The sequence below is a fragment of the Rhinolophus sinicus genome, linkage group LG05, assembly GCF_036562045.2.
Source record: "Rhinolophus sinicus isolate RSC01 linkage group LG05, ASM3656204v1, whole genome shotgun sequence".
Classification (NCBI taxonomy): domain Eukaryota; kingdom Metazoa; phylum Chordata; class Mammalia; order Chiroptera; family Rhinolophidae; genus Rhinolophus; species Rhinolophus sinicus.
Genome location: NC_133755.1, coordinates 139,337,451 through 139,353,392, shown reverse-complemented (window position 1 = coordinate 139,353,392; position 15,942 = coordinate 139,337,451). Strand labels below are relative to the sequence as shown.

General features: G+C 33.6%; 1 protein-coding gene across 12 annotated transcripts in view; it reads left to right on the top strand.

Moving 5' to 3' along the window:
* Window positions 1-15,566, top strand: part of WASF1 (WASP family member 1) — a 49,564-nt gene extending 33,998 nt beyond the window's left edge. For 5 of the 12 annotated variants that reach the window (XM_074333422.1, XM_019735044.2, XM_019735043.2 and 2 more), the window contains 7 exons: window positions 2,540-2,674; window positions 6,957-7,110; window positions 8,200-8,344; window positions 9,881-10,053; window positions 11,681-11,860; window positions 13,216-13,844; window positions 14,697-15,566. In XM_074333422.1, coding sequence (XP_074189523.1) covers window positions 2,540-2,674; window positions 6,957-7,110; window positions 8,200-8,344; window positions 9,881-10,053; window positions 11,681-11,860; window positions 13,216-13,844; window positions 14,697-14,854 — 1,574 coding nt within the window. In that variant the 3' untranslated portion in view covers window positions 14,855-15,566. The remainder of the gene's footprint in view (window positions 1-2,539; window positions 2,675-6,956; window positions 7,111-8,199; window positions 8,345-9,880; window positions 10,054-11,680; window positions 11,861-13,215; window positions 13,845-14,696) is intronic. The other 7 variants (XM_019735048.2, XM_074333426.1, XM_074333424.1 and 4 more) reach the window with 3 other exon arrangements.
* Window positions 15,567-15,942: the final 376 nt, after the last annotated feature.

Here is a 15,942-nt window from a genome sequence, read left to right as displayed (position 1 = left end):
TTTGATGATCTGGTTTCCAAATATTTTTGCTTCAGAGCATTAAAGGGGGAAGTATGGGGTGGACAATAGAAGCAGGCCTACTGAAGCCAGCCAAAAAGAGGTAGTTTACAGCCAAGGAAGAACTTGTATAAGGGAAGGAACAACATAAACACTAGAAAGAGGCCATTTAATGTAAAAGAAAATATTCTTAGGCTAGAAGCCTAAGACCCTAATTAATTTTTGTAATCAGTTCATGACTATAAATCCTCAAGAAATGGTTAAATTATCTTCAATTTTGTATTCTGCTAAGACAAGGAAGCTTAGAATAGATTTTATATCCATTTCCATCAAAAATAGTCAAAATAATAAATGTATTAAATAATATCTGAATTTGAAAATTTGGCTCCAAAATGGCTCTAGGCAATTGAGATTTTCACTTTGGTACTATCGTTAGCATCAAAAGTAGTAGAGAACACAGCAGTGAAAGTCAGCGGAAAGGGTCAGCATGGCTTGGGGCTGAACTTCCTCCTGACCTCTTCCTCACAGAATTGTACGTCCAGTTGTTGTTTTTTTTCATAGTAGAACATATTTGTTTTATAATACATAATTACTAAAAACTGAGAATTCACTTTATATAAATTTCTTCTGTTATACCAAAATTCTTTCCTATTTTAGTGGTGTCTTACTTTAACAACCACTGGAACTCTTAACCACCCTGAGGGATCTTTTATCATTCTTTCTTCCCAAAGCCTTTCTCTTATTGAATTTTGTCAGTTCGTGCTGCAAAGTTGAGCTGATAGAGCCTACTTCTTGTTCTCAAACATAGGAAATTAGACAGATATCAAGGTAGATTGATAGAAGGATGGATAGATTGGCTCAATAAGACTAATTGGATGCAGAGATAGATAGTGGACAGATACTTTGTTGTGGGATAAAGCTATGTGGTTCTTGTCCGAAAAGAGCATACCCCATTTAGTTGAGTTAATATGATAAATACTGAAACCATTCTGAATCGTGTCATATACCGGCCTTTTCCTCCCCATGGGATGTTTCCCTTATCTGCCAGAGAAACTGTCTCTGGAAGTATCTCAACACCAGGTCACACCCAAAAGTTAGGTGCTTCTTTCTCTGAGCTCTGTGGCTCTTATTTCATATTATAGTAAGAGCCGCCTGTTGCTCTCCTACCCTGTTTCAGGTACTCTGCCGGCCCTTTGTTCACTCTGTCTCCTTTTCTTATAACTTCTTAAAGCAGATGTTTTTATCCCTATTTTATAGGTGAAGAAATTGATACCAAGGTCTCAAAGCAAATGGGGCAAAGATTTATTTATTAAATTGCTTTTTATGTGTTTAAATGTCTGCTCAAAACTCGTCAAGGAAGAAACCTAATCATTTCATATTTCCAGAGTCTGGTACAATGTCTGACGCATAAGACATTTTCAGTCAGTTCTGTTTAAAGAAGTGAATGAATATATACAAAAAATATATACAAAATTATCCTTTTTCTCTTAAGTTCTTTTTTTTTTTTTAATCTTCTAGGATAGGAATTTTATGTTTTACTTTTTGTTTACTTTTTTTATTTTATGTTTTACTTTTTGTATTTAGTAGGTACACCTACCTGGCACAGGGTGAGCCCTCAATAAATTTTTGTTGGTTTAACTGATAATATATTGAAATGCTTTGGAAAAAAAAATGCAGCGTTATTCAAATATAAACTGGTAAGATTAATGAATTCATTTAATAAGTATTTAGTACTTCTCTGTCATAGGAACTGTCTTAATAGAGCTTACTGTTGCTCTAGATTTAACCTAGATGGTATCCTTGGGTCTAAAATGTCTTAATTTATGAAGACCGTTGATCTTTTTGTAATTCAGAGGTATAGATAGTAATTGACTTGTCTTTATATTGTAAGTATTCCTTAGTTTATATGTTGTAAATGCAGTTGAATATTTTTTCACTGTAGGTCTTCTAAAACTCCTTTTAGAATAGGATTATTTTGGTTTAATCTTTTCAGTAATGAAAATTTACACGACTAGAGAAATACAATAATTTTAGATTTATGATTTTTTTTTTTTTTTAAGAAACTGGAACAAGAGAGAATTAAAATATCTCGCATAAATTTTCAGAATCTGTTTTGGGCGTACCTGAAACAAGTCATCTAGTAGCCTTATGAAGAATCTTGGATTTTGCCACTTGGCTTGAAATTCAGTTCTAGTGTAGAGTATTTATGAATGCTGATTTGGGATTAAAAGATGTATTATTTGCATGTACTTTCATATCATAATCTTCCCTAACCTTCAATAGGTAGATAGATGTAGATAAAGCTAGGTAACACAAGTTACCTAGCAGGAAGTGGTAGAGCTAGTATTCAAAACCAGATTTCCCAGGGTTTGTGTTATTTTCTGACTCTGTCATAATTGGGTTACTTAAGGCTAGAGTTTAAAGTTTAAATTAGTTTCAAAAAATGGCAAATTCATCAGGACAGCACTTTTAAATGTTAACTTGTCGGATATTTGTCTCTGATCACATTAAATTTTATGGTATATGTTTCATTTTTGCTTAGGTAAATATGCTGAAGATATATTTGGAGAATTATTCAATGAAGCACATAGTTTTTCCTTCAGAGTTAACTCATTACAAGAACGCGTGGACCGTTTATCTGTTAGTGTTACACAGCTTGACCCTAAAGAAGAAGAATGTAAGTTTATTCATATTATATTTTCTTTCAAATATGTATTTTAGGTTAGATGAGATGAGTGAAATATTTAAGAACAATATTAAACACAAATTTATTACAAGTCTTTTCTACCTATGACCATTACAGCCACATGCATGTTCTAATAGATCAGTGTATTATCTTTAAATGTCATTAGCATGATGCTCCTGGCTTTTCTTTACTCATTTTTTCTTTTTACCTCTTATTTCTGTATACTAAATGACTCTTAAGGTCTTGACATAAAAAATTTTTTATCCAGACTTTTCACTGTTCTCATTCTCTTTTCTCCCTTACAATTTACTTACGTACTTTTGTCTTAGAAATAAAAATTATTTGAAAATTACTTGAAATTCTTAGTAAGTTGAAATTGATTCTGTAAGAATGTAATTTTTAAAATACACTTTTGTGTGTGCATGTTAAATTGCGAACATCTGATCTAGTTATTTGAATGTTACTTCCCACTTTAAATGAACATTTCAAAAAAAAATTGAAATTCTCATTAGGGCAAAAATGTTTTATACTGAATATTAAACAAGGGATATCAGGTTAAAAAAACAAACAACAAAAAACCCACATCATAGGCTGAAATAATGGTAGAAACTTCAGTGGTAAAACAATATTCCATACTTTGATAGAGTATATTGAATATTAATGTTTCTCAAACTCCTGTCTGTTTTTTTTAAACAAAAAAATGGAACTATTAAGTATATAATTTTTACTCATCCTAGAGAATTATTTAATATGAATCTTTTATAACCCTTCAGAAAATATTTTTTGTTGAATAACATTTTTAGTATAAACGCAAGTTATATAATAGATATAAACTTGAACAATAAGTATATTAAAGGTTATCACTTCAAAAAAGCAAAAACTAGAATATAATGATAGATGTCTTAGTGTTTGAACCAACTTCTTTTGACATAACCTAATTTAATGCCTAAATAAGGAAGAGGCAAATACTTAACTATGCTAAGCTTCTACTGCTCGCAAAGATAAAAACTCAGGTCTGGTTGTGAAAAAAAAACAAACAGTACCTTTTTTAAAAGCAGTTTTATTGAGCTATATTTCATACACCCTACAATTAGCCCATCTAAAGTTAAATTGTACAATTCAGTGGATTTTAGCGTATTCACGGAGTACAACGATGACCACAGTCAATTTCAGAACATTGCGTTGTTGCAAAAGAAACCCTGTACCCATTAGCAGTCACTCTCCATCCCCACTTTTCCTTAACTTCTAGCAATCACTAATCTACTTTCTGTCTCTATGGATTAGCCTGTTCTGGGTATTTCATATGACTGGAATGATACACTATGTGGTCTTCTGTGGCTGGCTTCTTTCACTTAGCATAATGTTGTTAGTATTGGTTTATGTTGTACAATGTATTTGTATTTCTGTGATGACTTATGCTGAGCACCTTTTCATGACTTATAAGTCATTTAGAGACAGGTCACCCAGTAGGAAGTGGTAGAGAGTGGATTTAAAACCAGAAACTAAATGATTTATCAGCAATTTGTGTATCTTATTTGGAAAAATGTCTTTTCAGATCATTTTACCATTTTTAAATTGGTTTTTTATTTATTATTATTATTCTTGAGTTATAACAATTCTCTATTCTGGGTCTAAGTCCATTTTCAGATAATATGATTTGCAAATATTCTATTCTGTAGGTTTTTCTCAATGGTATCCCTTGAAGCATGTACATGTACATTAATCATACTTCTTGAAATTCTTAAAATCATTACAAGTAATGAAAAATATTTTATGGCCATACTTTCAAATACATCACTTATATCCAAAATTTCTTTTTTAAATAACTTAAACATTTAAGTTATAAATATGTGCCATCTAATAATACAGAAATACACAGGCAGTAGGCAGTTCTTATAGTAACTGAAATAAAAATTAACATTTAGTTTCAAAATACTGTTAAGTTTTAACAAATCTCTTAACATTCCCATTAAAATTGAAAATACAAATACCAGTAAATAAATTAAGATGTGTTTAAGTGTTTTTAAAAAGTCCTAGTATACTAACAACTATCAGAATTGTTTATAGTTCCCTTTAAAATTTGTAGAGCATTGGGTAAGAATTCAAAATCTAAAAGCTGAACTGTTTAATTTGAAATTGTTTTGGGGATGTTGGATACAAGGAATTTTCAAAGTTATTTAACCTAAACTTTTATATTCAGTGAGAGTTCAAACAAAATAACATTATGATTACAATACCAAATTATAGAGTGTAATGTCAATATTTTTGTTTTTTTTAATTGCCATTTAATAGTAAGTAATGGTGAGAACTACCAATATAATTTAAAAAGTATGTAAATGATGAGTTTTAAACAAAGGCCCGTACAATTATATTTAATTCAATTATGCTTATAAACATATTGTGCTAATTTACTGTCATATATAATACTGTTTAAATAATACCGAATGTCATTGTTGACAACTGGAATTGGCTTTGTCACAGTGGTCTGTTAACAAATAAGACAAGTGATAAATGAGAGGAGTTGAAGGTGAAAAAGTGCTTATATTTTACATGGTTTTTACATCCTAAAAAAGTTTTGAGAGAATGAACACTAGGTTCTATCTGGTTACATACTAAGATTAGTAAGTGGGATGGGAGAGTTGCAAGAATTGATCCATTTTGATTATAGTAAGCAGAGGCTACTTCTCACAGGAACCAGAGGAGCAGTGTGTGGTCTTGTGGCAAAAGGAGCAACTTCAAAGTCAGATAGATCTGAGTTTTCTGTTCTGACTTTACTGCTTATTAACCATGTTACCTTGAGCCAGTTATATAATACTGTCTAGACTTTGTATTATGTTTAAAAGTGGAATAATAATTCCTATCATTGAATTATAAAGGTTAACTAAAATAAAAACTAATGAAATCATATAGCACATATAGTATGTAACTCATTGAAGATCTCTCATACTACTTTTTAGTAATAGTAAGAAAAAAACTTTATGTCTTTGGATTTTATTTTGGTGTTTTTTAAGTGTGGAATTGCTAGGAACGCAGCCGTGGTGTGACCGTTGCATTGGCAGCCTCACTGCTTCACCTGTTCCATAGATCCAAGCGTTTATGTTGAGTGAATTTTACTTGTGAGGATGATAGAGATACTAGTCTAGGGAGAAGAATAATTTAAGAATTGTTATTATTGTTTAGTACTGACCTTGCTATGGTATAAAGCATTTATTTGTATACTTAAAGCCATATTAAATATGTAAGAAATCACCTAATTTTTTTTTAATTAAAGTTTATTGGGGTGACAATGGTTAGTCAAGTTACATAAGTTTCAAGTGTACAGGTCTGTAATATGTCATCTATATATCACATTGTGTTCACCACCCAGAGTCAGTTCTCCTTCCATCACCATATATTTGATCCCGTTTATCTTTATCTATCACCCCCCACCCCCTTCACCGTCTCGTAACCACTAAACTATTGTCTAAATCACCTAATTTTTTAATACCAGGAAATCACTCCAAGCATTAAAAATGTAGCATTTTGGTATATTTCTTATGTCGTCATGCTGCATATTGCAAAAGAAAATGAGTAAATGAAGTTATTTTAAATCATCATATATGTGATGGGGCTGTGCTAGTTACTGGAGGTGCTAATGTACAAGAAGTGAGTCTTCAAGAGCTTGTAGCTAAGTAGTAATCCTTATGGTACAAGACAAAAGATATGTGAAATAAAGAATAATATAGATTGCCTAGTACTTGAAAATATTTTCTTTACTGTAAAGTTTATTTTAACTTTATAGTATATTTATAATATTAGTAGTTAATACAGCATAGAGGTCAACAGCGTGTTTAGCCCAGAATGTCACTGATAGCTAAGTAATTCCTTCAGTGTTGTTGGCATAAGCTAAATAAAAGTAATAAAGGGCGATAGGGGAAAAGTGTATAGAAGAAAGGAAGAAGAGGATGTAGGTTGGTGGGGGCTGGGGATGGCAAGTAAGAAAAAGAAAAAGATGTATTTGGTGGAAAATACAGATGGGTTTCAGGTGTCATTGGAACCTTCTGATCCTTAGAAATCAAAGGCTGCATTAAAGCCCACCTGATTGGGAAAATTAGGTATAAAATGCTATGCGATATAGTGATAGAGCATTTAAAATACAGTTCCTGATTCATAAGCCACCACCGTCACAGCCTCCTGAGCAATGCTGACTTTTAAACAATACAGTGTATGAATTTGTTCTTATGTTAAGTCATCTTAATAAAATAAACAAAATACATTTTGATTTTTGTTTTAGTGTCTTTGCAAGATATAACAATGAGAAAAGCTTTCCGAAGTTCTACAATTCAAGATCAGCAGCTTTTTGACCGCAAGACTTTGCCTATTCCGTTGCAGGAGACATATGATGTTTGTGAACAGCCTCCACCTCTCAATATACTCACTCCTTATAGGTCAGTAGGCTAATAAGTAAGAAGGCTGGTTATTTATCTCACACTTCAAGTTCAAATAGGCAGCAGTCTACCTTTAAATGCTAAACCCCAAACATTCTTTATTTCACTGGGTTTTTGACCAACACAGAGAACCCTTCTTATCCACAACCTTTAGAAAACATTTGCTTTATCCACTAGGTGAGCTCCAAAAGCCCTGGAATACAAAAGACAAGGCTAATTCAAGGGAGTCGTTTGGACAAGTGTTAATAAGAAAAGCCAATGGCAAACTTATTACTACAAAGAGCCAAGGAGTTGTTATTGTCTTTTTAATTTAATTTCTAATCAGATGGAAAATAAAAAATAAAGAGCTCAAAATTCCACCACACTAACAAAAGTAAACATTGCTTTTGGTTGTTTTATCTACTCTTAATCTATATGCATTAAATTTACATAATGAATATGTAGTATCTGTTTTTAAAATGTTTTTTACCATTTAAAATAAAATCTGGAATTATTCAGGCTTTTTATGAAGTTCTTTCACATGATTTGTTAAACAGGTAATTTAAGATGCAGAACACATATCCTGAATAAAATGGTATTCAGTTAGTTATTTGAAACTATTTGTCAGTATGCAAGTCATTTAGATATAAGTAACTTACTGTAAGAATGACTATTAGGTGATATTTTGCAGGTTTGGTAAGATGATAGTAAGTAAATTAGAGTATTGGCAGAAACCTGGTACAGTGTCTGTATTCTAAATGATATTATTGTCCCTTCAGGCTTTTACCTTAGGCAGAACCATTTGTAATTATTGGAATTTCTCAAAGGACTTTTAGAAAACTTGGTATTCAGCAGAATTTAGGGATGAAAATTATCCACCTGTACTTTAAATTATTAACACCAATTCTGAAAACATCTAGTTTTCCATTTTCATTAGTTTACTGCCCAACTTGTGAGAAATGTTTTATTGGTCCAGTATTCTAATTAATTTTGCCATAATTTTTGCACATGCTATATTTTATTAATGTAAGAAAAACATTTCAGTAAAGCTTTCTATTCTGATTGCCTAAGTTTATTAATATATATTTTAATTGATACTTTATATTTCAGAGATGATGGTAAAGAAGGTTTGAAGTTTTATACCAACCCTTCATATTTCTTTGATCTATGGAAAGAAAAAATGTTGCAAGATACAGAGGATAAGAGGAAGGAAAAGAGGAAGCAGAAGGTATTGCAAGAGATTCAAAAGATTGAAGTTAGTTTTCATGTATTTGTTTTGTTGCATACATAGAACTTTATTAGTCCTGTACTTTGACAATTTTATTTTATTGGGTCCATATAATCAAATACTGAAGTCTTTATAATCGCACAGAAAGATCAAGTCTAATTTGAGCAGAGGAGCAATTATAATGTAGTGTGAGAAGTGCCATAACAGAGGTGTGCTTGGATGGTGTGAGTAGCACAAAATAACATTTGTTTAGAGGACAGGGTTGGCAAACACTTGCAGCAAAGCTTACAATGTATCTTGAATAGCAGATAGGAACTAAGTGGACCAGGGAAGAGAAAGGCATTCTGGTAAGAAGGAACAAAGGAATGTTGTGCAGATATTGGTAAAGCAAATTAAGCTAATATTTTCTAACTGCAGAGCATATCCGAAACATTTTGGAAAGGCTATTCTCAGTAAATTCCTGTTATCCGCTGTATTGTTTATTTGCCGCTTTCTGATAAAGTTCACTTGGATCTACTTTATTCCATGTTAATGATAAATAGAAATATAGAAGGAGGAAGCAATGTTGGATTTAGGTAGAGTTATGAAGGAGGGAATATCGGTCTTCATCACCCCTCTGTTTCTCCTGTAGCTATCTCTCCTTTCCCGCTTTCCCCATAATGCCCTTATTAGCTTAATTAGACAGTACCCCAGTGCTCTAGCTGGAGTTTGCAAACTGGCGACTGGCGGCCCAAACTACTCCTGCAAGCAGTGTTTTGTTTCCCAACCACAGTGGTCTTAAAATGTTTGAACTGGAATGCTTTAAAAGGACATGCCTGTCTAATTCACAGCCTTCCCCATCTTACACCCTACTCTCTTCGTTTATGAATGTCATCTGCTTGGCCTTTTTGGGCATTTCACTCTGTTGTACCTATTTGAGACCTTTCTATGCTTTTTCCCATGATTTAAGAATTGTTCCATTTTTATTATAGACAGCAGAGGCTACTTCTGACAGGAACCAGGGGAGTCATGTGTGGTTTTGTGCAATACCACTATTTGTTTTATTTTTCAAATACTCTGTTTTCTGCTGAGTAACACACTTAGTTATAATGGATTAATTAGACAAATGGATTTTTTTCTAATGCATTGGCCAGCTAATTGGTGACTTCTCAGATTACATAACCTTAGTAAATTTTCAGGTTTTGGTTCGAGGTAGACAGTGCCATTAATGGTAGAAATTTCACTAATAGCAAAAACTGAAAGATGTCCCAGAGTTGGTGAATCATTTTCCATCTGAAAGGACTTTCTGACCTCAAATTTTGTTACTTAGGCATACTATTTTTATCTGGTGCCTCAATTCCAATTAGAGATTAAAGAAACATGACAAGAAACTGGGATTACAAGCAAGCTAGCTAAGATTTAACTCTGAAAGTACAAATGAATTATGTCTGTGTTACTTTGATTATATTATGATTGCATTGTCTTTTTCAATATTGATGTTTGAATTTTAACTTGATTGTTATAACCTCCTTTTAAAAACCTAGCACTTCAGCATTTGGCTTTGTTTCAATGCATCTGTTACAGCAGAAAAATCTAGATCGTCCTCATGAACCTGAAAAAGTGCCAAGAGCACCACATGACAGGCGGAGAGAATGGCAGAAGCTGGCCCAAGGTCCAGAGCTGGCCGAAGATGATGCTAATCTCTTACATAAGCATATTGAAGTCGCTAATGGCCCAGCCTCTCATTTCGAAACAAGGTCTCTTTTTCTTTTGTTTGTTTTTTAACAAAATTGATGATAAAATACTGGCTTTATTTCCAATATCTACGCCTGTAAGTGTTAGGTCCTGAACTGTTGAACCGCACACCCTGTTGTGGGTATAGAGACGATTCTGCAGCCTTGAGCACGATAAGCCGACTGAAGTCTAATCCTGGGCAGATCACTGTCACACCTGGACTTGGCTCTGGTTGTTTTTAGAAAGAGCTGGTTGGAGTAGGTGACCTTCAGATGATCTTTCCTACACAGTCTCACCTCCCTCTCAGTATTTCAGGCAGTCTGCTAGACTCCCATGGTAGAGGAATGAGGTCTGGAAATTTTTTTTTTTAAGTATTATTGAATTATATATCACTATATGTAAAGTAGGAGTTGAGACAGGATTATATTTTGTTCCTTTTTCTTTCCCTTTCTATGCCATATCTATAACTTCCTTTCTCTGCCACATCTCCCACCTCAGATATATCAGGACTTTGAAACAAAATTACTCATCACCTTTTGCAAAAATATAGACTAGGTGCTTTTCCTTTCTCAGTAGCTAGGGGCCCTGTCTAAGTAACACGCTACCCTAACATCTCTCTGTGAAGAAATTTATTTTTGTATACTTGATTGGTTATGGTTATTATATATATAATAGTTACTGATTTTTGAATGGAAAAGAGCTTAAGGTTTTCTTTTGAATAGTACATGTAAATTATTGGGACATAAGTGTGAAATAGTTTGGCCTATTTTAGGAGTAATATACATCTAAGACACTATTTATGTGCATTACTGAAAAAAGAGACTGAAAGAATTGAGATTTTTTTTAATGAATAATCTATAGGCAAACATTTATTTCTACTACTGTTAAGTAATTGAAGTATTTAGCTGACCCAGTAGTGTAAATATATTATTTCTAACTTGCTTTGTGCACATTTTTTAAATCCACCTTTGTCCCCAGCATGCAGTACAATCAGTAAATACTTACGTCTTCACATGCTCAAGGTAACTAAAAGTTTGCTCTAAATCTGATCTTAAGTCCCATGTTGCTGTATTACTCCACATACTATTTTCTGAGTACCCTTGCACCTTTGAAAACACCAAAAAGATAAAAATGATGTAGTTAACCATCTCAGTGATGCTGGGAAGCCTTTCTCCCTGGGTACAAGGCGTTTGGAAGTCATTTAGATTTAAGAAAGCGACATGGTGGTAGAAAATTCCAGTTTTCATATTCTAGCTTTTTGTCATTGGCATCTTATTGTAAAGAAGATGAAACAGAGGAAGGTAGCTTTGAATGCAATTTACTAAAAGTTAATTCTTTTCTTGTTTATAAGATTATATATGTAATACTTTTCATCCTCGTAAATTGAATTAGTATTATATTATAAAATAACAAAATAACTGAACGTCATCATTAATGAACCTGAATCAGTAAGTTAAGTTTGCATTGTGGGCGGCATTTTTTGTTTTAAAAGCAGGATAAATGTAATAAATTCCTGAAAGAGGTTTTTTAAAAGTGGGTGAAATACTGACATTCGAAGGATAAACTTCAACTCTTTCACTTTACTCCAGTAGAACACTTTACTCCAACAATAATTCAAGAAAACTATACTGATATTGTGCATTTTTTTAGGCCTCAGACATATGTGGATCATATGGATGGATCTTACTCACTTTCTGCCTTGCCATTTAGTCAAATGAGTGAGCTTCTGACTAGAGCTGAGGAAAGGGTCTTAGTCAGACCACATGAACCACCTCCACCTCCACCAATGCATGGAGCAGGAGATGCAAAACCTATACCCACCTGTATCAGGTAAGTTGGGACAAGCACTTGATGCTTTATCTCAGGGGTTGGTAACCTTTTTCTTTAAAGGCGCAGATAGTATGTATTTCAGGCTTTGTGAGCATACGTTTCTGCCACAACTACTTAATTTTGCCATTGTTGCGTGAAAGCAACCATGGACTATGTACATGATTAAATGAATATATTTCTGTTGAAACAAAACTTCATTTACAAAAACAGGGAGTGGGTCAGATTTGGCCTGTGTGAGGTAATTTTCCAGCCTCTGATAGGAGCTGACACATTCTCTTGGGGAAATTTAACTAAGGAGAGTTTAAAGATTAAAGTGTGTTTCATTTTATTATAGCTTTGTTATGAGGAGCGGCATAGCAGGTCCTTGAATAGTGTTGTTTGTTCAGTGCCGTTTCATGTTGATGAGATGCTGTAGGAACTTAACTCTTGTTTGTAGCAATTAGCCTGTGGTAACATTGGTTTCATTGTACATCGTTTCACTTAAAGTTAGAACCTATTGACAGTTTTAAGTGAGGGCTTGTTGTATATTAATACAAAGTAAGAATTTTTATAATGTGGTAAGAGACTAAAAAATGGGAACCAAAGGTGTGATTATAAGTGTTAATTTGATATTAGGGGAAATACTCTAAAAATTTGAGAGAGAATAGTAGGCTCATAATTTTTAGGAAAGCTATTTTGAAGTTTTTGTCCATTGATACCCAAATTATAAAATTTGAGGGAGAATAGGATCATAATTTTCAGTAAAGCTATTTTGAAGTTTAATTTTGTCCATTGATACCCAAATTATAAATTTTTAAAGAGAAATAGAGATCAGCTTTACAATTTTCAGTTAAAAATATCAGCCTTCTGTCTCTGATTTATTTGATGTTTCATCCTCAGGAAGGAAGAGGGCTGTAAATTTCCTTTTGTGGTTTGTGATTAGTTGTCATTGATTTGACTGAAATGACATATGATGACTCTTCATATAATATAGCATTATAAATACATCATTGTGTTGGCCACAGGTATTGCTACAAATATTGTAATATGATAAATGTTGAGCCATTACAAAGAATTATATCACTGTATAAAATTGAGCATTTTACTTAATCAAAGTAAGCATAAAATGCTTGAGTGGATATGAAAGTTGCATGAGAGGATGAGACCATTTAGAATTTTACAAACCAAAGTACCACTTGTTCATTTTCTTGGTGTAGTTTTAGTTATTTCATTCTAAATACTGGTGAAAAAAAATTTAATTTCTATAGGAACATGTTAATGCATCTGCCTTGATATAATTACTGACAGTCGTTTATATTTTGTGTGCTTAATCTTTTCTCTTTTAATAACTTGCTAGGATCTCTCTATCATTTCAGTTCGGCTACAGGTTTGATAGAAAATCGCCCTCAGTCACCAGCTACAGGCAGGACACCGGTGTTTGTGAGCCCTACCCCCCCACCTCCTCCACCACCTCTTCCATCTGCTTTGTCAACTTCTTCATTAAGAGCTTCAATGACGTCAACTCCTCCCCCACCAGTGCCTCCCCCACCTCCACCTCCAGCCACTGCTTTGCAAGCTCCAGCAGTACCACCACCTCCGGCTCCTCTTCAGATCGCCCCTGGAGTTCTCCACCCAGCTCCCCCTCCCATCGCACCTCCTCTAGTACAGCCCTCTCCACCCATAGCTAGAGCTGCCCCCGTCTGTGAGACTGTACCCGTTCATCCGCTCCCACAAGGTGAAGTCCAGGGGCTGCCTCCGCCCCCACCACCGCCTCCTTTGCCTCCACCTGGCATTCGACCATCGTCACCTGTCACAGTTGCAGCTCTTGCTCATCCTCCCTCTGGGCTACATCCAACTCCATCTACTGCCCCAGGTCCCCATGTTCCATTAATGCCTCCATCTCCTCCATCACAAGTTATACCTGCTTCTGAGCCAAAGCGCCATCCGTCAACCCTACCTGTAATCAGTGATGCCAGGAGTGTACTTCTGGAAGCAATACGAAAAGGTAATTTTCTCAGGGCCACTAAAAGCATTCTATTGTAGCATTAGAAATTTTCTAAATATTTGAAACAATAAGGTTTTCCTCACTTACAACATTTTAAATGATCATGTTTTTACACAGATGGTATCTTTAGAAAATAAAGCTATGTTCAACTTATATTTTAAATAATTTCTAAGAAAATATGACATTATTACAGAAAATTAGTTAAAACTATATTATGTTTAGTATGTATGTTAACTCCTTAAAAAACCATATTTTCTTCAGAGTTAAGGCTGTCCATTTGGTGTCTCAGTGACACTTGCTCTAGCAGATACCTTTAAAAGATTAAGTTTCCTCCTTTTGTAGTTTAAAAAAACAAAACAAAACTTGACATATTTATTCATTTATTCAGCCAATACTTCCTAAGAACTTACTATATGCAAGGCACTAACAAGATAGAATGAATAAGAAGAGTGCTTTTTCCTCAAGTACTGGGGAAAATAAAGCCACAGAAAATATACTCAACAATGTTTATTTTATTTGATAATAATAGATGTAACAGAAGAAAAGTATCATCTGATTAACTTTTTAGGATCTGGTGAGTAGGGAGGCACAATAGATCATAATGGTTTAATAAACTGTAAATGTCCACTGAGGTGTCTGGTAAGTTTCACCAACTAATATCACAGGTGATAACGTAATGAAGAAATTACTGTCTCTCTAAACATGATTCCTTCACATTCTTTTTAATACATCTTGCTTTTTATTTTTCTATTAGTATTTCTTATGTGTATTTGATTTTACTCCAGAAAGATTAATAATATCTACTACTTAATATGTTGGTTTACAATGAATGGTTTGGATTTCCTATATCAGGTATTCAGCTACGAAAAGTAGAAGAGCAGCGTGAACAGGAAGCTAAACATGAACGCATTGAAAATGATGTTGCCACCATCCTGTCCCGCCGTATCGCTGTGGAATATAGTGATTCAGAAGATGATTCAGAATTTGATGAAGTAGATTGGCTGGAATAAGAGAAATGCATTGATAAATATTACAAAACTGAATGCAAATGTCCTTTGTGGTGCTTGTTCTTTGAAAATGTTTGGTCATTCCAGTGTTTTGCTTTCTTTTCCTTAAGATAAATAATCCTTTTTCCTCCATAATTTTTGATTTCTAAGAAAACTATTAGCATACATTTCAAACTAACTGTTTTACAGTGGCTTATCTTTTTTATTTTTCCCTGAAAAGACATAATTTGGTCAAATAAACCACTAAGTATTAAGCATGGACAGCTGTTGTTAGAGTAGCAGATTCTGTTTTTTGATATATCTTAATTGTGCACTTTGTGAATTTTAATTTAAAGAAAGCAACTAAGATTGAACTCTTGAGGGCAGCTGTATCTATTAATGAGCCTTATTCCATTTCTTGATGTTTTAAAAGAAGAAACACTGCCTTGATTATATGAATACACTCAGAAAGTACATTTAGCTTGTAGTATTGAATTCTCTTAAAGGAATGCTTGAATTTTTTTTTAATTATTGTTTTATTGTTTTTAAATATTTGCCTTATTTGAATGTTTAGCAGTACCCCCTTCCCACTTATATATTGTGTGGTATGATTTTGCTTGCCTATAAAAATTTAAAAGATTTCCATGTGAAATACTCTGACATAAACATACATGTAACTTACATAACTGTTAAGAATAACAGTCTGATTTAATAAATGGTTCATTTTAAAGGTTAATGGGTGTTGTTCTTTGAATAAAACTATTTCTGAAAGTTTATCAACAGTTTAGTTAATACGTAGATAGTAAACAAAGATTTTAAAAACCCCTTATGCTGTGTGATTTCCTCTTAATTGTACAGATTCATATTGTCCAGTGTGTAGGATAACTTTTATATCTTTTTTTTTTTTTTAAGTTTTTATTGGGGAAGAGGAACAGGACTTTATTGGGGAACAGTGTGTACTTCCAGGACTTTTTCCAAGTCAAGTTATTGTCCTTTCAATTTTAGTTGTGGAGGGTGCCGTTCAGCTTCAAGTTGTTGTCCTTTCAGTCTTAGTTGTGGAGGGTGCAGCTCAGCTCCAGGTCCAGCTGCCGTTGCTAGTTGCAGGGGGCGCA